Here is a 21,385-nt window from a genome sequence, read left to right as displayed (position 1 = left end):
AGCGGCTCGATTGATGAGACGCATCGCTACGTGTAGACCAGGCTTAATGTAAAAAAGCTTTCTCCTACAAGTGCACTCTGGGAGACCTAATATCTTTTCTGCTCACTAGGGAACACACAACAAACCTATATTCAGTAAAGATGTCAACACTTGTGAAACATTTAAGAATGTACAGTCAATCAGGATGAAGATAGATTTTACAATGTGCAAACACTGACTAAATTGTTTATAAATTAAAATTGTAAAATGTAAGCATTTTTGATCATTAAGTAACACTCAGTAAAGTTCCTCTTTTAGGCTCGGTCCACATTTGTCCGGTTGCCAATTGGATCCGTTTCAAGCTGATCAGTTTTCTGACAAACTGATCCGTTTTTCAAAGTAGTTGCACTTTTGTAGCACACATTTTCAGAACTGAACCATCTGTCAAAAACAAGGGGCATGGTGTAAATTTTGGGGCCCCCTACACTCACCCAGAAATGTCAGCCCCCTGGGCCCCGAGCTAGCTTCTGCTCCCCTCCCCCCATTGCAGCCTGCGGCATCCTATTTGTACACTCACAATAGTGGTGGAGGTGAGATGGCAGCTCAGCGTGCTGGGCGTATTTGTGACTGTGCGGATGGTGGTGGAAGTGAGCACCATGAGGTGGCAGCTCAGCTGGCAGGGGAGAGAGGCAGGGATATATTTACATTACCTGCTTCTACTGGCATCATGGTTACCATGGTTCACTTCCTGCCTAGTGGCCCGCAGCGGCACTTTCCTCGACATGATGTCGTCACATGCCTGCATTATGTAGTGCTGCTGCGGTCCACCAGGCAGGAAGGGAACCATGGTAACCATGATGCCAGCGGAAGCAGGTAAAGTATGTATCCCTGCCTCCCTCCCCTGCCTGCTGAGCTTGCCCCCTAACGGTGCTCACTTCCACCACCATCCGCACAGTCACAAATATTCGCAGCACCCTGAGCTGCCATCTCACCACCACCACCATTGAGAGTGTAGAAATAAAATGCTGCAGGCTGCAAGGGGGGGGGGGGGGGGGGGTGGATGACCTTTCTGGGTGAGTGTAGGGGGCCCCCAATTTACCTTTGCCCCAGGGCCCCTTTGCCCCTTAAACCGGCCCTGGATGACAGCCTTTGCCCCCAGAACCCCATCCAGCATTTTTTGGCCAATAAGAAGGAAGCAGGCAATCCGTTTTTGCTTCCTTTTTGTGTGCAAAGTTCTGTGTGTGAAAGGAGGTCCATTTTTGTGTTGCCTTTCATTGTCACTGTGGGGATCCGAGCTCCGGGAAAAACTTGCAAAATCTGGGTTTTTCATGAACAGATACGTTTTTTGACCAGAGTGAAGACTGCCACTATTTTAAAAATTGGGATCCGTGGCTCCGTTTTTGTCTGCTTCAGGAACCGTATCAGTGTTGTACGTTTTTTTTTTAACAAGTGTGAACCAGCCCTTAGTCAATAAACTGTTCTTTATAGGCTCCTGACACAAATAATGACCAGCCTTGCCTGACCCGACTCCTCTCTTCCTCCCTTTGTGGTTTATGCAGACTTAAATGTTCTTCATAATGGACTGGGAACCAGCTCTCTCTCTGCCTGCTGCTCCTAATTACAGCAATGCAAAACCACCTAATCTGACACCAAGAACCTAACGCAATGCTATTCAGAGAATATAGCATTGTGTTAGGTTTTCGGTGTCAGATTAGGGCACATGGCTTTGCATTGCTGTAATTATGTGCAGCAGAGAGAGAGGTAGTCCCCATCTCTCTCTCTCGTCACCCCCTTCCACCTCAGCAAAACTGGTGTGGGGACTCCATCTATTACCTGTTTAGGGCCCTCCCTTCTTTTTCCACCCAATCATTGGTGTAGCTCTGCATTATAGGCTGGAAGAGGGGGGAGAGGAAGATCCCCTTGGGGAACACGGGGAAAAGTTTTGTCATACTTTATGACCAAGCTCATTGAAATCTGTTTTGGTGGTCACCTTGATGGCCGGGCGTAGATTTCAATTAGCCACCGTTGCGCGCTTCCGCCGTTTCCATCGCTCCCGCCGCCTCTCGCCACAGCTCACAGGCTTTGCCTGTCTCTATGACGACAGAGCCCTGTGAGCGGGTCAGGAGCCGATTTCATTGGCTCCTGGCCCTGTCTTTCAATATAAGCAACTCCCATTGGCTTACATTGAAAGACACTTTTATTGGCTCTTGACCGGCTCACAGGAACTCTGCCATCATAGAGATGGCAGAGTGGGTGGCCCAGGTTCCCGACGTGCGGCGGTTATGTGCGGCAATTCGTCATTATCCGTCGGGATTCCACCATTTCTGTACCAGCGATCTCTGGTCCTTAAGGGGGCAGAGACCGCTGGTGCTTAAGTGGTTAAGATTTGTGTATAGTAGGCACACGTTTAGGGCCTGGGCACTCTTCCACGCTTGTGTCACTTGTAATTGCTTTTCAGCATCTGTAACATTGATGTGTTGCTGAAAACGGACAGAAGTGTGTTAGGCCTTGTTCACACTATACGCATTGCCGCACACATTTCAGCAACACATATGGTGTGCAGCACGAAAAAACACCAGAAGTGCATAGAGTGTACTGTATGACATTCAGACTACATGCGCTGTGCAGGTCTGGGATGTGCTATCGCACTGCTGCTGTTTTGCTACTGAGCAAAACTCAATGCTGACCCATTCACTGTAGTGAATGGGATCAGCAGCACAACAAACGGCAACACAGTAGGTGTTGCATTCTGATGGTGTGGTCATCTGCGTCTGCAAGTGTGAAAGAGGACTTAATGGCCTCAATTCACTAAGCTTTATCAAACACTTTATCAAACGTTTGATAATTTACCTCATGGGTAAAATCTCATTTTGAATTCACTAAGGTGTTATAGATTAATTGACAATTTTATCGATAAAACATATAATAAATCTATAACACCTCAGTGAATTCAAAATTAGATTTTACCCATGAGGTAAATTATGAAATGTTTGATAAAGTGTTTGATAAAGCTTAGTGAATTGAGGCCAATGTGTTCAGGCCTTTAGTGCTCAGTTTCCAACTGACTTTGCTTCAAGATTTAGAGACCTTGCTTATTTTCTTAAACTGCCTTTTATGACTGTCTGTACACCCCATTCATTATGTATAAATGTATTTGAAAATAATGAACTTTTGCTGATACTAACAAGCTCTATTTACTTTTCCACAGGCAATATGCAATAGTTTGTCTTCAGTGAAACCAAGGCATCAGTGCTTCGATATTATTCAGAGCGCCATTACCAAACACCTGGTACGTCTTGGTAATTTCTTTTGTGTTAAAAGCTTTTTCTTACTTCACTAGATAGACCTTGGTAATAACTTGATATAAATGAAGTCTATACATTACATTAGTTGACATAATTATAGCACTGAGCTTTGGCATTTGAAACTGAGATATAGATATATATAGATAGAGATATAGAGATATTGATATATATATATATAGAGAGAGAGAGAGAGAGAGAGAGATAGATCTACCGTATTTGTCGCCGTATAAGACGCACTTTCTTCTCCAAAAATGGGGAGAAAAAGTCCCTGCGTCTTATACGGCAAAGGCAGGGAATCCCCAACTTAACGCCCGCCGATACGAACCGCCGACCTGCCGCCATGTTGGGGATTCTCTGCCTGCCTTCCCCATGCCTGCCCGAGTCTCCTGGCCCCCCTTGTGGAGTGTCAATAGCAGCGGCAACTTACCTTTGGCAGGCTCCCGTGCTGATCCTAGATCATTGCGCTGCCCCCCGCTAGCCTCCTCTGCCCTCCCCCCTCTGTATCTGGCCCCCCGGGTGTAGGAATAAGTATCGGTAGCTTACCTCAGCTGTGCGCCCGCGATGACAGCAGACATCGGTCTTCCAGGCACTTCTCGCTCTAGTGACCGGCTTTGAACTGCGCGTCATCAGTTCAAGCCAGTCACTAGAGCGAGAAGTGCTTGGAAGACGGATGTCTGCAGTCATCGCGGGCGCACAGCTGAGGTAAGCTACCGATACTTATTCCTACACCCGGGGGGGCCAGATAAGCAGGGGGGAGGCAGAGGAGGCTAGCGGGGGAGCAGCGCAATGATCTAGGATCAGCGCAGGAGCCTGCCAAAGGTAAGTTGCCGCCGCTATTGACAGTTCCATCCGGGGGGGCCAGGAGATGCAGGCGGAAGGAAGGCTGGGTGGGGTGAAAAGGACATATGGGGGGCAAATTAAGACATATGGGGGGCACAGGAGGACATATGGGCGGCACAGGAGCACACATATGGGGGCACCTTAGGGCACACAGGACACATGGGGGGCACAGGAGGACATATAGGGACACATGAGGACATATAGGGACACATGAGGACACACAGGAGGACACATGGGGGGGCACCGAAGTACACATGGGGGGCACTTGAGGACACATGGGGGGCACATGATAACACACAGGACACATGGGGGGCACAGAAGGGCACATGAGGGCACAGAAGGACACATGGGGGGGCACATGAGGACACAGGACACATGGGGGCACATTAGGACACACAGGAGGACACATGGGGGCACATGAGGACACACAGAAGGACACATGGGGATATAGGGGGGCACAGGAGCACACATGAGGACACACAGAAGGACATGTGCAAAACGCTCCTGAAATATGGATGCACCAGGTTTAGTATTTTTTTTTTCCCCTGGTCTTTGCCCTCTAAATATATATATATATATATATATATATATATATATATATATATATATATATACAGCTCATCTCCTGTGTGGTCATTAATTACATAATGGAAATATGAAATACCCTTACCTCTTCTTAAACTTGAACTGAAATCATGAAAGATAAGAGATAGAAATCGTGTAGGGTAACAAATTTGCTTATCTTACCACAAGCAACTGCTCTGTTCACATGTAATAATGTCTACCATCCTTTTAGGAGCTGGCCTTTCAGAGCAACAGGCACAATAGGTTTGATGTGCTAACCACCAGTAATATTGCAGTGCACAGGTAGCGCACAGCAATATTCCCGTTACCACCACCAGCAGCAGTGTACTGTGCATTACGATATAAGTGTGACCCACGGTGCAACATTAAAGTGAGCATTACGCTACTTGCTACTTATGTTAACATATTAACCATTGCGGTAATCATGTACCACAGTTCATGCCAATCACTCAACACATGGTATACTGCTGGCAGTAGTAATGGTAATATTGCTGTGCACTGCCTACACACGGCAATATTTCCAGTGGTTACTGCATCACCCCCAACGTCTAATGTTTTTTTAAAAAGTGAGAGTAAAATACACACTGTAGTTGAAGCAGTCATTGTTTTCTCAAGGTAGCTCATTCAGTGCCACTTTAAAGGGAACTAGAGACGAAGACTGCTTAAAAAAGGAAAAAAAGATGTTATTCATACCTGGGGCTTCCTCCAGCCCCATAAGCCTGGATCGCTCCCACGCCGCCGTCCTCCGCTGCCTCTATCGCCGGTACCGGGTCATGTCACTTCCGGCGGACGCGGACAGTCGTCCGCATGCACAGGAGCTCCCGCCGGCTCTGTACACCTGCGCAGTACGGAGGGAGCGCACTGCGCTTCCGTCGACTGGCCGAAATTATGGGACCCGGTACCGGTGGACAGAGGCAGTGGAGAAAGGCGGCGTGGGAGCGAATCCAGGTTTATGGGGCTGGAGGAAGCCCCAGGTATGTATAAATCTCTTATGTTCTTGTCTCTGGTTCTCTTTAAGCTTCCTCACCAAGTCCATAAGAACAGATTCCACCACTATACTGCAACAAATGTTTTTGTGCTGTGAGTAAATATATTTTAGAAAAGTTCTAATGCGAAGTAGAATATTGTCTATTACCAGTGTTAGTTTGTTGGAAACCTTAAAATTCTTTGGATTCCAGCTCCATGTACAAGATATGACTGGCACACACCATTCAATTTCCTGTCAGCTAGACTGGTCAAATCAATTGTTTTTGACAGGTTCGATCTGATTTCCGATAATTTTTCTGATCAATTTTCCAATCGCTTCTATACAAAATCAATCAGAAAAACAATTGGAAATCACATCGGACCTGTCAGAAATAATCCTTTCGACCTGTGTAACTTAAAACTGCATGGTGTGTACCGGGTATTAGGCTAGATTCACACTTGGGGCATTGCTTTGCACATCCTGTAAATACAGGATTACAATGCAACTCAACGTAATGGCTACATTGTGCAGCATACAATACATAAAAAGTATGCTTCACCAAAAACAGTAAATGTGCACATCTGCCAGTGATGCATAGCATGCCCTGTGTTGTTAGCAGATTAACGCATGTGGAAATACCATTGCAAAATAATAGCACCGCTGTTGCAATGTTATTGTATTGGTTATTTGCAGCACAACTCTCCAGTGTTAAACTAGGCTTATGCCAAGGCAACAGGTAATTAAGTGAGAGAATCATTCAGCAATGTTGATCTTTCATTAGGGCTCGTTCAGACTATGCGCGTTGCCGTGCGCATTTTGGCAGCACGCATAGTGTGCAACACGCAAGAATGGTAGAAGGGCATAGACAGCCCTTCTACCGTTCCCATCATATGTGCTGCGCAGCAGTGCGATGTGCTATTGCACTGCTGCATGCATTTTCGGGAATCGCAGTGCAGATCCCATTCACTGTAGTGAATGGGATCTGCATAGTAGCGCAGATGGCATGCGATCGTACACGTTGTGTACCGATCGCACAACCATCTGCACTAAATGATGTGAACGAGGCCTTAGTGTTTTTCTGTAGTCTGTTATATGCTTCATTTTCTTTCTCAGTGACTTTGGTCACCAACTAAATCGTCAACAAAAATGTAAGGGCTTTGTTACAGAAAACTTCTAATCATCTCCTGTGCAACCTAGGTCTTAAAGTGTGCCTGAGGCAAGGTAAAATAAAAAAGAGATACTTGCCTAAGAAGAGGGAAGCCTTGGGATCCTCCAGATGCTTTCCATGACCTCTTGGCACCCACCGTTTTTCCTAAGCGCTATGCCACAATTAGATGAAAATAGAAAAGTGAAGGAAAAAAAATAGATATATTTTTCTGAAAACGCTTACAAAGCCAATTGTAAATTAACAGCTGCATTTCTGCTTACCAATTGAAAGCATAATATATATATATATATATATATATATATATATATATATATATATATATATATATATATATATATATATATATATATATATATATATATATATATATATATATATTTTGCCTACTCCATCACTAGTATAGAACATTAATGGGTTTCTCTTTGCCCAACCACTCAGCCGATTTGTAAAAGCTAGGACTGCTCTTCTACTTCCGCCAGGTCCTACCTGCTGTTCAGAAATGCTCAGTGCATAAGTATACCGGTGAGTGGAAGTGGTAAAAGTCTTGGCTCGAACATATTAGACATGTGCTTGGGAGGGAGGCAATTGTGGCGTAGGAATGTAAGGTGTGCTAGGGAGTGTTCAAGTATACAGCCCTACTATTTTAGCATTCTTTTAATGTTAAGATTACCATTTCGCCATATGGTGTGCGGAAAAAACCTCAGACAAAATCTGCATCACAAAACTGAGAACGAAGCTATGTAGCCAAACTTCAATGCCCATCCTAGCTGCACCAAATCTAGTTGTATGAAAAAATACAGGCGTCACTACCCTTGAACAAAGCTGGCCATGTACAAATATAGTTTTCTGTTTGATTTCAAGCTGATTTGATCACAGAAAGAATCAGTTGCCCACCAATTGCCCCAACACATCCTGTTGATTCCTTTTCAATTAACCCTATGCAGCAGGGGCGTAGGAATAGGGATAGCAGGCATAGCAGTTGCTATGGGGCCCCAGGCCACAAGGGGGCCCCATCCTGGTAGCAGGAAACATATTTTTTTTATTATAAAATTTAGTTTATTACCTGAGCAGGAAGAAAGTACCCTCCAAGTACCCTCCACCCTCCCTAAAGCCCCCTTTCCCAATGATCCTCGCTAAAATCTTGAAACAGCAGCAGGCAGGTGAGAGGGGACTATTTTTTTCAACAGTCTGCTGTGAATAGATGCCTCCCTGGTCGGCCCGACAATTAATCTGTAGTTCCGGCCAGGGAGGAGGAGCTACTGGAGGTGGTGTGCACGGAGGATTCCCTGATGCTGCTGTGCAGAGTGAGGAGACAGCCTGTGTGTGACATAACCGTTCCTAAAGGAGTGAGTGCTACCTCGTTGTTCCATGTGATTTGAGAGAGCAGCTCTGCTAATGCTGCTTCTCTGGCTACTGTCTGCAAGTAGAGAGTAAATGTAGAGGGGGTTGCAATGCTAACTTCTATTACAAAATATTAAAAGGGGATAAAACTTGTAATCAGATGGTGTATTTGCTTACAGATCTGACACATGGCTGTAGCCCACCAGAAAAAAGTTACCCATACACAATGCTGCATGTGGTGACCGGTGAGGAACAGCTCTTTCAGCTGAGGGGCAAATGTATATTCACTTTCCATCATTTGACCATTACTAGCTGCCCAGTGCAAATTAGCATGTCCCAAAAAAAATCCAGCATGTATGTACAAGCTCTGTTTGTACTGTTTCCACTGCGTACATTTGTGACAGTTTTCCACAATTGCGTGCAGACAATCTTCTGCAGCACATTACAGAGTACATAGTCATGTCACTATAAAAACAAGGAACACCAAGAGCCCCAATAGTGTAATATGTACTGGTAAATGGTTACTAGATAGAGTAAATATTAATACTCACAAACCAGGGTTACCATTAGGCAACCACTGTAAAGGGAGGTGGGGAGATTTTCCTGATCCCACTCAGGAATAAGAAGTCGCTCTCTGTAGATGAGAAAAAGGGGGTTCAACCCTCCACGCAGGGTGGACTCAATATTATGCAGGAGAACAGAGGCGCCAAAAGGATAAAAGGAAGCTAAATGAGCTTAAAAACCAAATTCTTGGTAAATAGAGGAGGTAGTGGTGGACTTACCTCCTCCAAGTAGACACACAACGAGAAGAGCCAGGCACCTCTTCTACTGACCACATATGCTATTGCTCTGTTGTTATTGCCTGATGAAGCGGGATCAAACCTGCGAAACGTGTTGCATATTTGGAGTTCAAAAATAAAATATATTGACTGTGTTTACTACAGTCGTCGTGTTTCTATTTGGAGGAGGTAAGTCCACCACTACCTCCTCTATTTACCAAGAATTTGGTTTTTAAGCTCATTTAGCTTCCTTTTATCCTTTTGGCGCCTCTGTTCTCCTGCATAATAGTCATGTCACTGACTGTCCCTCAGAGGGGCTCACTATCTAATCCTACCATAGCCATAGTCTAATGTTCTACCTTATTATGTATTTATATACCACTGGCATCTTCTGCAGCACTTTACAGAGTGCATAGTCATTTCACTGACTGTCCTCAGAGGAGCTCACAATCTAATCCTACCATAGTCATAGTCCAATGCCCTACCATATTATTATTATTATTATTATGTATTTATAAAGCACTTACATCTTCTGCAGCACTGTACAGAATACACAGCCATGTCCCTGACTGTCCTCAGAGGAGCCCACAATCTAATCCTGTCATAGTCTAATGTCCAACCATATTATTATGTATTTATATAGCTCTGACAACTTCTGCAGCACTTTACAGAATACATAATCATGTCACTGACTGTCCTCAGAGGAGCTCACACTCTAATCCTACCATAGTCACAGCCTAATGTCCTACCATATTATTATTATGTATTTACATAGCACTGACATCTTCTGCAGCACTTTAAAGATTACATAGTCATGTCTCTGGCTGCCCTCAGAGAAGCTCAAAATCTAATCCTACCATACTCATATGCCCATCGCAGTCTAGGGCCAATTTTAGGGGAAAGCCAATTAAGTTATCTGCATGTTTGGGATGTGGGAGGAACTGGAGTGCCTGGCGGAATCCCATGCAGACATGGGGATAACAAACTAACGCCATATAGATAGTGCCCTAGCTGGGATTTGAACCGGGACCCAGTGCTGCAATACAAGAGTGCTATCCACTATGGCACTATGCTGCCCACACATTCTAGCCACATTATGCTAGAAAAAGACAAACAACATTATAGACCTCATTAGTAGAAGGCTGTTAGTAGGCTGTTAGCATCATCAAAGGGAGCCCACTGGTAAGTAGGTGTTTGTTTGGCCGGGGGGAGGGGGACCTGGTCAAAAAAATTGCTATGGGGCCCACTGAGTTTTAGCTATGCCCCTGCTATGCAGTTTATCATTTGAAAGTCTGATTGGACATGTTGGTGAATTTCTGTGCAAGAAGGTAGGGATTGAAGTGGTGAGATATTGATGGAAACATAGCATTGCATTGCACAGAGTAGTACAATACTTGCACTTGAACCAATGTTCAGCAGATTTCTGCTGAAATGTGTTATGGTGGAACATGCCATGTGGGTTAGTAACCGATCAATATGTGATCAAATTCTAAATGGGAATTTACAGTATATCTGCTTGGCATATCGGGCCATAATTAACCTGTGAATTTCATTTTAAAGAATACCCAAGGGGGCCTGATGAAAGACTTGTATACCCTCTTTCCCTGAAATTAAGACATCCCCTGAAAGTAAGCCCTAGTAGGAATTTTGAGCATACTCGAAATATAAGCCCTACCCTGAAACTAAGCCCTAGCGGCAGTAAGGGGGAAAAATACGGAAACTTTTGTTATTACTGGAGCCCATAGTCTTGCGGGCAAGTAGCCACCAGACACATTAAGACAGGGGATAGAGGAGGACGCAGGTATAGAGGGGACACGGCAGGGAACACATTTAGAGAAAACTGACAAAATGTGCAGAGTCATCATGCAGAATGTCAGTTTTTTTTCTGCACTGAACAACATATTCAGTCTGAACTAGTCCATTAACATCAGTTCTCAGTTTTTCTGTGCAGAAAACGCGTACAAAAACAGACAAGTGTGTTCCTTGTCTGAAGGGGAGAAAAGTGGCACAGAAGAGGTGGATCCAGCAGAGGAAAAGGTGTCACAGTGGGTGAGGTCAGGAGGAAACAGCACAGGAACATGTGTGTTCATAGAAATATAAGACATCCCCTGAAAATAAGCCCTAGCACATCTTTTGGTGCAAAAATTAATGTAAGACACTGTCTTATTTTTGGGGAAAGACGGTATATACAGTGCTAATAATACAAATAACTAGGCTGTGTTCCTTTTCTCTTTTTCTGTCTGAAAGAGTTAACATTTAGATATGCAAGTGACAGTTTCTCTCAAGTTAGAACTTAGTCAGACTGTAGCATCACCATTAAAGGAAGGAATTACAGCTATAAAACTTTAATTGCTGAGAACCGCTTTTGAGAACAGGGGATAGATGGGAAAAGGTCAGTGGTTCATATATTTTGGCTTCTAGGACACTGAAAGACTGTCGGCATATGAGACAATACAACACTAAACATTCATTTCGTAGCTTATACATAGAAAATAAAACTGCAGGATTCTTTAAAAAAAAAAAGTCTGTTTTAGGAGTAGGAGGCTTATGTTGGGCATACACAGCTCGATTTTGCCGCTCGATTCTTCTGCTCGATCGATTCCCCGTTCGATTCCGCAGGCGATTCTATTATCTTCTGCTCGTTTTTCTTATCTTTTTGCATTGTCTTCAAAGCGGAATCGAGTGGCGAAATGATCGGGCCGGAGATCGGACATGTCGGAAATTATCTATCAAGTCATCTAAATGGCACAGAATCGAGCCGTGTATACCCAGCATTAGATATAAATGTTTATATCATCAGATAATTTTCACCTCGGGTTTCCTTTAAAGGAAACCAGAGATCAAGATACAAAAGTTAGTTTATACATACCTGGGGCTTCCCGCAGCTCCAGAAACCCTGATCGCTCCCACACCGCGGTCTTCAGCCTTCCCTGTTCGCCGCACCGGCTCACGGACTTCCAGGGGGCGTGGCCAGCCTACGCAAGTGAAGTGCGCTCCTTGCGTATCTCTCCAGCTACCGCTGGAGAGGTACGCAAGGAGCGCACTTCAGCTACGCCTTGACTGGCCAGTCGGCTGAAGTCGCGGGAGCCGGTGTGGCGAACGGGGAAGGCTGAAGGCCGCGGCGTGGGAGCAATCGGGGTTTCTGGAGCTGCGGAAAGCCCCAGGTATGTATAACTAACTTTTAATTCTTTATCTGTGGTTCTCTTTAAGGGCAGTGAATTATCAAATAAGAAGGGATAGGACAGAAATAAGAGCCACCAACTGGAAACCAACACTTTTCAGCAGTAACACTGACGCCCTTTCATTAGCAAATAAAAAACACATAACGCCCCCACAAATACCACAAAAAAACAAAAACCGCTGCAGTAACAATGAACAATACATTTTAGTGGGACAGTATCCCATACATTGACCTAATAGATCAGTTATTGATTGCAGGCCTTTGATAAGTTTAGCCATAGACCCTGAATAAGAATGCAGCTCAGATGTTTGCAATTTTGACTGGACTTTCCATATGCTTGTTTCAGGTGTGTGTTACTAATCAGCAGGACGCCAAGCAACTGGTATTGTTTAAAAGGAAATAAATTTGGCAGCTTCGCTGTCCCTCTCGCTTCAGACATTTTTGCTGTATTTCAGTTTGAATTATAGACCAAGCAATTTTTCCCCATTTTCAGAAAACGTAACTAATACTGGATGATTATTCAGGATAAGCTATTTATTAGCGTCATATAAATGAAGCTTTAAAAATTATGTTCATCCTAATATTGTACTTTGTTTTATAGGTTGGCTTAATTGTAATACCAGACAGTACTGTTGGATCAGTTTTGCGAGCCATAAATACTCTTCTCGGCCAAAGCTGTGTGCCATCTGAGAGTCTGTGTACATTTTTGGCTTCCAGTTGTTATAGCATTTTTAATTACTTGCTTACAGTGGAGAAAGATGTGGAACATGAACAGAAAAGGTAACTCACACCCTCACAAGCCACATTATTTTTTTTCAAAATTGAAAAATTCTACTGTTATACATGTTATATATGTTATATATACACAGATGTATGCTTTATTAGTATCTGCTGTTTTTTGTAAAATTGCTGGAAGAGTATAAAGTAAAACAAGAGTGCAGCATCTGAACCAAAATGTTGAACCAACTTTCTTGAAGCGAACCCTAGGTGAAAATAAACTGATCACATAAACAATTGGATCTGTCTTCTTTCCTGATTTTTTTTTTTTTTTTTTTTTAGATATCTCATGGTTTTATAAAGTAGATTTAAAGGATACCAGAGCCCAAATGAATATGAGAAACGGGGGGAGGGGGCATGTATGGTGAGCTGTCCTGATGCTCACCACTTAATAACCCCCCCACCCCGTTCTTTAACCTGCCCCTCCGATCTTCCTAAATGCCCCTCGCTTACTCTTCCTGGTTGGCCAGGTCGGGCATCACTGCACCTGTGCTGGCCCAGCGCTGGATGCGCCTGTGCGAGATCGCGGGCAGGAGCGCTATGCGTATTACGTCATAGTGGCATCTGCACAGAGTGCTCCTGGCCACAGACGGGCGCAGGTGCCGTGATGCCGAACAGGATAGCTCACCATACATTCCTAACCTCTCTACCCCCCCCGCCCCCATATTTCTCATATTCATTTGGGCTCTGGTATCCTTTAACCTCCTTGGCGGTAACCCCGTGTGTGACACGGGGTAAGCCGCCGGAGGGTGCCGCTCAGGCCCTGCTGGGCCGATTTTCATAATTTTTGTTTTGCTGGACGCAGCTAGCACTTTGCTAGCTGCGCCAGCACTCTGATCGCCGCCGGCCCCTGCCCGATCGCCGCTATCTGCTGCGGCGCGGGCCCCCCCCCCCCCTCCAGACCCCAGCGCTGCCTGGCCAATCAGTGCCAGGCAGCGCCGAGGGGTGGCCCGGGACTCCCAATGACGTCCCGACGTCAGTGACGTCGGTGACGTCATCCCGCCCCGTCGCCATGGCGACGGGGGAAGCCCTCCAGGAAATCCCGTTCTATGAACGGGATTTCCTGATCGGAGATCGCCGAAGGCGATCGAAGCGGGCGGGGGGATGCCGCTCAGCAGCGGCTATCATGTAGCGAGCCCTCGGCTCGCTACATGATTAAAAAAAAAATTTTTTTTTAAAAAACTGCTGCGCTCCCTCCTGGCGGTATTTTTCATACCGCCAAGGAGGTTAATGTCCCAGAGTGAAAATTCATGAACTATTGACCTTTTTATCTATCCCGTCCTCAGAAGTTCTGTGAAGGAAAGATTTTGTGTCTGCAATTCCTTAAAGAGAAACTCCAACCAAGAATTGAACTTTATCCCAATCAGTAGCTGATACCCCCTTTTACATGAGAAATATAATGCTTTTCACAAACAGACCATCAGGGGGTGCTGTGTTACTAATTTTGTGCTGAAACCCCTCCCACAAGAAGCTCTGAGTACCGCGGTACTTTTGGCAGTTTGTTACAGTGTAACAAGGCTCACAGACAGGAATTAGCTGTTTACAGCTGTCTCTAACTGCCAAAACAGCTAGCAGCAGCTACATAACCTGCCCACAGTAAAAATGTCACTATGTAATAAATGTCAGAATGTGAATCTGGGAGAGGAAAGATTTTTACAATGGGCAAACACTGACTAAATCATCTATACATAATTATTGTAAAAATGAAGCACTTTTTTTTATTACATTTTCACTGGAGTTCCTCTTTAACAGTGAGGGTTAGAACAAAGGCACCCACGAGAGAAGCTGTCAAAGAAAGAAAAAAAATAAACACATCCGATATCTTGACTTGTTTAGCACAGTACATGCACATTTTTCTCATCATGTCAAATGTCACTTCAGGTAGACGTTACGTTTTGGATATTTGAAAAGTTTGGAACTTTTCTGTTTTTGTTTCTACATCTAACATTTTACATTGTAGGAGGGAGGAGATCTCTTTAGCAGGGATAAAACAGTAATACATTTCCTTTTTCTCCATTAGTGTCACAGTCGGGGAGGTTCTTGTATCTGCCTCTGGTGCCTCCAGTGACATTAAGAATGAATTCAGTGCATCTTAGAGAGCGATAAAAACTTAAGTCTTTACCTCCTCATAACTCTACTAAAGTAGGACTTCATGCACTTTGTAATATACTGAGCACCTTTCCAGTCTGACATGTACTGCCTGTGTAACCAGCCACTAGACCCAAGCATGGTTTTTGGATTTACCCAGTGGAGTCAGGGGTTCCAGAACCATAAGTACAAGTTTAAAAAAAATAATAATAAAGATTGAACTGCAAAAAAATAAATATATACACACAGGTAGTCCTCGGTTAATGAACAAGATAAGGACTGTAGGTTCTTTCTTGACCTAAATCTGTCCATAAGTCGAAACACTGTGCCATCTCTGTCCCCTACACTGTGTTCCCATTCATTGATTTCCCGGATAACAATCAGCGGCGGTAACGAGGGGGGTGGGGGTTATGGTTGCGAACGGGAAGGGATGCAGTACCTGCACAGAGATATATTTTTCAGGGATGTAGTTAGTCGTCCCGGGGGAGAGGAAGTGGTTAAAGGACAACTGTAGTTAAAGGAATATGGAGGTTACCATATTTATTTCCTTTTAAACAATACCAGCTGCCTTGCAGCCCTGCTGATCTATTTGGCTGCAGTAGTGGTTGAATCTCACCAGAAACAAGCATGCAGCTAATCTTGTCAGTTCTGACAATATTGTCAGAAACACCTGATATGCTGCATGCTTGTTCAGGGTCTATGGCTAAATGTATTAGAAGTAGAGGATCAGCAGGACAGCCAGGCAACTGATATTGCTTAAAGGGAAATAAATATGGCAGCCTCCATATCCCTCTCATTACAGTTGTCCCTTAGAGAGAAACAAAACTTTATTTTAGTTCTCTTGGAAGAAAAAAAAAAGATGAATAAGTTACCATCACATAACCAACATAGCTTACTGCCTGATATACAGAACTGTAAACATTTTGGAGTAATTGAATTGTTCATCTTTCTCTTAGGGACTTTTTATGGGGAGAATGCATCTCCTTACTCTCTGTGCTGCCGAATGTTCTGAAGTTGATGTTGCAGAATCTTCAGGTTAGCAGAGCTTGCCAGGAAGAGTTACCTGTCATTGCACAGTTGCTTCGCCTCTTGCTTCAGAATCCACAGCTTCGAAGTCATATGATGACCAATGCATTCCTTGTACAGCAAACTCTGCAGGATGTTATGGTATGTCAAATAAAGTAGTGCAAAGAGTACTTTGAGGTACAGACTACTTTATCAGCCAGTCAATCCATTTGCTTATATGTGTGCCTTTTATCTAGTAGCCGGTTGTCAAGAATACAGATCTGCATCCAAGTTGGATTACATACATGGAAATGGGGAACTACATTTACAATGATAGTCATGGTGGCTGACAGCTCCACTTTAAAAGGAAATTAAAATGGCAGCCTCCATAGCCATCTAGCTACAGTTGTCCTTTAAAGAGAACCTGTTGTTCCCCTGGTGGGCACTCACCTCAGGAGGGGGAACCCTCAGGGTCCCAATGAGGCTTCCCCCACTGCTGTAGCTGCAGGCAGTCCAGCGCTGGCTCCCCTGAAGTTGGCTCCCCCGGAGTATCCCTGAATCCTCTCTCGACAAGCCTCGCAAGCGCTGATTGATTTACCTTTCCTGGCTCCAACGGGGGCCCGACAGCGATCGGCTATTTCCGCCTATCTCCAAGCGGAGCGGAGAGCCGATACGATACTGCGCTGGAGCCGGGAAGGTAAATATTTACATCCCCGCTGTTCGAGGAGCTTTTATCGCCGCCACCTTGGGACCGAGGAGGACGGGGGAAGCCTCAATAGGATCTGGATGGAGGTGAGTACCCCCCAGGGGAGGTTTTTTTTGTTACAAGTTTTCTTTAAGGCCTGGGGATCATCTCCAATTAGAGATGTGCCGATGATCTCTAGTGCTAGGAGGCGGGGCTAATTGCTAGAACTTGTCAGACCTTAAAAGTAGTTTAATAATAAATCACCCACACAGTCGCTGCAATATCTGCTTTTGAAAAGCAATTCAAAAACGGTTTTGCAGCGCTCCTATGTTTTGCATTGGAGTACAATCGTTCTAAAAATGCTGCAGGACCCCCAATTGCAATTTAGGTGGGATTATTAGCACCTCATCAACCATCTCTTTCTAATACATTTGAAAAGAGCTATGGCAGTAACATGACTCCCACTGTTTCCCAGCAAAGTGATTTATTTATCAATAATTCTTATTTTGCCCCCCAAAACGTTGTAGTCTGTTAGGAGGGTTAAACCATAGTGTTTTAAAAACAAAACTGTGTGTGCCATTATATCTAATAGCACTGAAGATCTCTGTATTCACATTGTGACTTCCACCTTTGTAGAAACTGGTTAGCTTGTTGGTTACTACAATTCTGAGTATTTGTTAATACAAAATACAGTATTTTTTCAGTTGTATTCTATTGTGATTACATGGATGACTGAACTAGACTGTGAAAATCTGTGCTGTAGTGGGTCTTTGTTGACCGTACTGGATCACTGAAAAAGCTTTAAAGTATGAAATATAGTAATTTATAGCTACCATGAGATCAGTAAAAGTGGAGAAATATGTTGTTATTACATGAATGACTGTAGGGGCAGCACAATACAATAGTCTATATTGTTTAAAGAGACTCCGTAACAAAAAAATGCATCCTGTTTTTTATCATCCTACAGGTTCCAAAAGCTATTCTAATGTGTTCTGGCTTACTGCAGCACATTCTACTATCACCATCTCTGTAATAAATCAACTTATCTCTCTCTTGTCAGACTTGTCAGCCTGTGTCTGGAAGGCTGCCAAGTTCTTCGGTGTTGTGGTTCTGTGATGCATCTCCCCCCTCCAGGCCCCTCTCTGCACACTGCCTGTGTATTATTTAGATTAGGGAAGCTTCTCTCATCTTTTACAAGCTGGATAAATCCTCCTCTGAGCTGGCTGGGCTTTCACATACTGAGGAATTACATACAGGCAGAGCTGTCTGCACTCTGCAGGAAGAAACAGCCTGACACTTCAGTGGAAGATAGCTGCAGGGGGAAAGAAACACACAAATGATCTCTTGAGATTCAAAAGGAAGGGTGTATACAGCCTGCTTGTGTATGAATGTATTTTCTATGTGTGGACATACTGTACATCAACCTACTTCCTGTTTTGGTGGCCATTTGGTTTGTTTACAAACAAACTTTTTAAAACTGTTTTTAACCACTTTTAATGCGGCGAGGAGCGGCGAAATTGTGACAGAGGGTAATAGGAGATGTCCCCTAACGCACTGGTATGTTTACTTTTGTGCGATTTTAACAATACAGATTCTCTTTAAGCAGCTTGAGAAAAGTGCAGTATCAGCTGTTATCTGCAAAAAAATAAATAAATCTTATTTTACTGGTTGTGACGAAAAACTGTAAAATATAAAATAAATGTGTACTAATATAAGCTTATAAGATGTGTCCTATAGTAAAATGCACTGTAAAAAAAAATTTCTAGGTAGTTGCCACTGACATTAGATGTTATTAATCTGATAATTCTTACCGCTTACCAACAGGTTTTGGAATACCCATCTCCTCATGAGGATTCTCAGCGGTTTAAAAGAACTTGGAAAACCTTTACTCTCCTCTTCTCTGCATCTTCCTATATACCTGTACACTGCTGGCCGCCTACCTGGTCGGCTCATACTTCCTCATTAGTGTTTCCCCCATACTGCATGACCCTAGCGCCACTAGTGCACAGCATGTCATGTATGACCCTGATGCACATGTGCCACTAGGGTCACGCAGTATGAGGAACCACTAATGAGGAAGTACCAGCTGACCAGGAAGGAGGAACAGAGCTGTATTGCGGCAGACTGCAGAGGAGCAGGACCGATGTAATGGTGAGAGGCGTGCAGCGGCTTGATGCTGTGCTTCCCTGTGCACTGCACCACTTTTTACCATATATTCGGTAGTTTGGGGGAAGAAAAAGTGCATCCTATATTCCAAAAACACGTTATATACTTTTTTATTTAACTTTTTGCTCTGGCTGGAGAAAATGTACATTTTATATGTGTGTATATATACAGTACATATGCATTTTAAATTTGATCGGTTTCATCATGTTACCGCTTGAAGGTTATCAAAGCAGTAATTGAAGTAAGGCAGGTGTGGGAGCTGTAAACATTCTGCGTATATGGTACAAAATATTCAAAACGGGCAGTACATCAGTTTCACGCTTCCTTTATGACAGTTGCTCTTAACACCAGGAGAGAGGAAAAAACACAGATCAGCTTAATTTCAAATGGGAAAGCTTGAACAAGTGTTCCTTTTCTTTTCCTATGTTCCTTCATATCTAAATAGATTTACTTTGCTTAAGATGTCCTTTTTATTTTACTTTTTGTTTGTTTTTTCCAGAACATGAAGAGCTGTGAAATCCAAGAACAGTGGCTTACTGATATTCAGTACTGCTTTAATGTGTATCTTTCAAAACAGATACAGAAGTGAGATGCCGATACTTTGTCATTTTAAAGAAATATTCAGATTACCACTGTATATTCACAATGCCATATACATATATTTATATATTTGGCAAAACCTGACAGCAGAATGTTTAAGAAAAACAAAAAGACAAAAAAACACAACCTGCACATTGAATGGCCAATATGATAATTGTTCAGTGTTTAGGTAACCGAAGCTTTCACTATTCTGTCTCAAACATTATTTTTAAATTTTGGTTATCATTTATATCTCTCACATTTTGTATCAGAATGGTCACATTTTGTTAATGTTTGTTCATGGCACATATGCTATGATATGATACCTTTTAAACTGCAGTGAAAAAAACTTTGGAGTGAGTGCTGAACAAATGTTGAGAATAAGCTCAATATACCTATGTATCTTCTTTCTTTTTTTTTTCTTGAATTTTTCTTTATCCTGAAGATAAGTGGCTAACTGTGCCATGCAACTTGAAATTCTGATACGTTTTCCTACTGTTATACCATTAGTCAATCGGTTTTATTCTTGAATACTTATAAAAGATGAGGTACATTTTCTTTCTTTAATGTTATGTATGCAAATGATTAAAGGACCACTGTTGCAAAAATAATGTAAAATACATGTGTACAAATACTTATAAGAAGTATATTTTTCCTAGAATAAAATACACTTTAAATTATTTTTTTTACTGTTTTCCTGTTGCTTAGAGTAGACAGTAAAAATCTGAAAGGTTTTTGGACTAGTCAATGTCCTTATGGGGGTTCTCAGGGTTTTCTTTATTTCCAACTGACCAAACTGATGTGCAAGTGAGTAGGCAGACTGGCTGGCATTTTTGTAACAATCCTTTCTAGGGATTGCTTTTGTAAAGTATAAGGAGATTCTGCGGGTCACACCACAAGGAGATGGACTAGTCCAAAACCTGTGTGATATGTCAGATTTTTACTGCCTACTGTAAGCAACATAGGAGAAAAGTCATTTATAGCTCGTTAGTCTGGGAGAAATTTACCTTATGTAGATAGGTATACACATGCATTTTAATTTTAGAATATTTCACGATAGTGGTCAGTTCAACCAGAATGAATATTCCAGTTTTGAGAGACCATTACAGGTTCAATCATCCCCTAGCTTCTTATATCCCCAGTGATTCATGCAATCCGTTTTCTACTCCAAAGTTCTCAGGGTTCCCTGCCAGCCACAGCCATTATAAAAGTGTCCCACTTTGTGTAGTTCTTCAGTTGTTTGCATTTTGAGGAATGCAGCAATAATATGGAGCCTTGGCTTGATGTGGCATCAAATGACTGCATTAAGAGGAGGTTTATGTTGAGAGTTCAGGAGGAAAAATCTGACCACTGTTTTAAGGATGTAAGAAGCTAGCATGGGTAGTTCACCTGAGTGCAGCAAATGCTGAAGTAACTTTTTGGCACACAAGATTTTCGGTGGGTAAACCTTCTTTCTTAGCATAGTGTAATATAATGGTCACATCTTTTTTGATAGTTTTTACCTGAAGTATTTTTTTCTGTAGTAGAATTCAGCTTGTTACAGGTATGCTTTTGCAAAATGTTTTGGTGAATCTTGCCTTTGATGTACAGAAAATAAAGTGTTTTTTTTTTTAATTGTGTGTTACATTTGTGTTTATGTGTAGCAGGTGCGATCAGTGTCTTAAAGTTTAAATCAATAAGACATTTTGCAAGTTTGTTCAAAAATCATCACCATTTAATTGTTACATTACCGATTTTGCTTTTGAAACTGGTTATGACACTGCAGTAGCTTCAGTTCTGTAAATCTAGCAGGCGTTAACAGAGCTCCATTTCTGTACACTAGTCTCTTGGTTTCTTTTCTGTTTCTCCGCTCATCCTAAAGCTAAAAAAATAAAAAATAAAAATAAAAAAAAATGTCCATGAAATGTTTAGATCAGTCGATGTGTAAGCAGGGGTATGTG

General features: G+C 42.9%; 1 protein-coding gene across 1 annotated transcript in view; it reads left to right on the top strand.

Moving 5' to 3' along the window:
* TEX10 (testis expressed 10) overlaps window positions 1–21,059 on the top strand; it is a 178,645-nt gene extending 157,586 nt beyond the window's left edge. The window contains exons 11-14 of the mRNA XM_068236496.1: window positions 3,188–3,268; window positions 12,747–12,925; window positions 15,967–16,177; window positions 19,366–21,059. Coding sequence (XP_068092597.1) covers window positions 3,188–3,268; window positions 12,747–12,925; window positions 15,967–16,177; window positions 19,366–19,455 — 561 coding nt within the window. The 3' untranslated portion in view covers window positions 19,456–21,059. The remainder of the gene's footprint in view (window positions 1–3,187; window positions 3,269–12,746; window positions 12,926–15,966; window positions 16,178–19,365) is intronic.
* The last annotated feature ends 326 nt before the right edge of the window (window positions 21,060–21,385 follow it).

Source organism: Hyperolius riggenbachi, chromosome 5 (genome assembly GCF_040937935.1).
Source record: "Hyperolius riggenbachi isolate aHypRig1 chromosome 5, aHypRig1.pri, whole genome shotgun sequence".
Taxonomy (NCBI): Eukaryota; Metazoa; Chordata; class Amphibia; order Anura; family Hyperoliidae; genus Hyperolius; species Hyperolius riggenbachi.
This window is presented reverse-complemented; position numbering and strand designations above follow the sequence as displayed.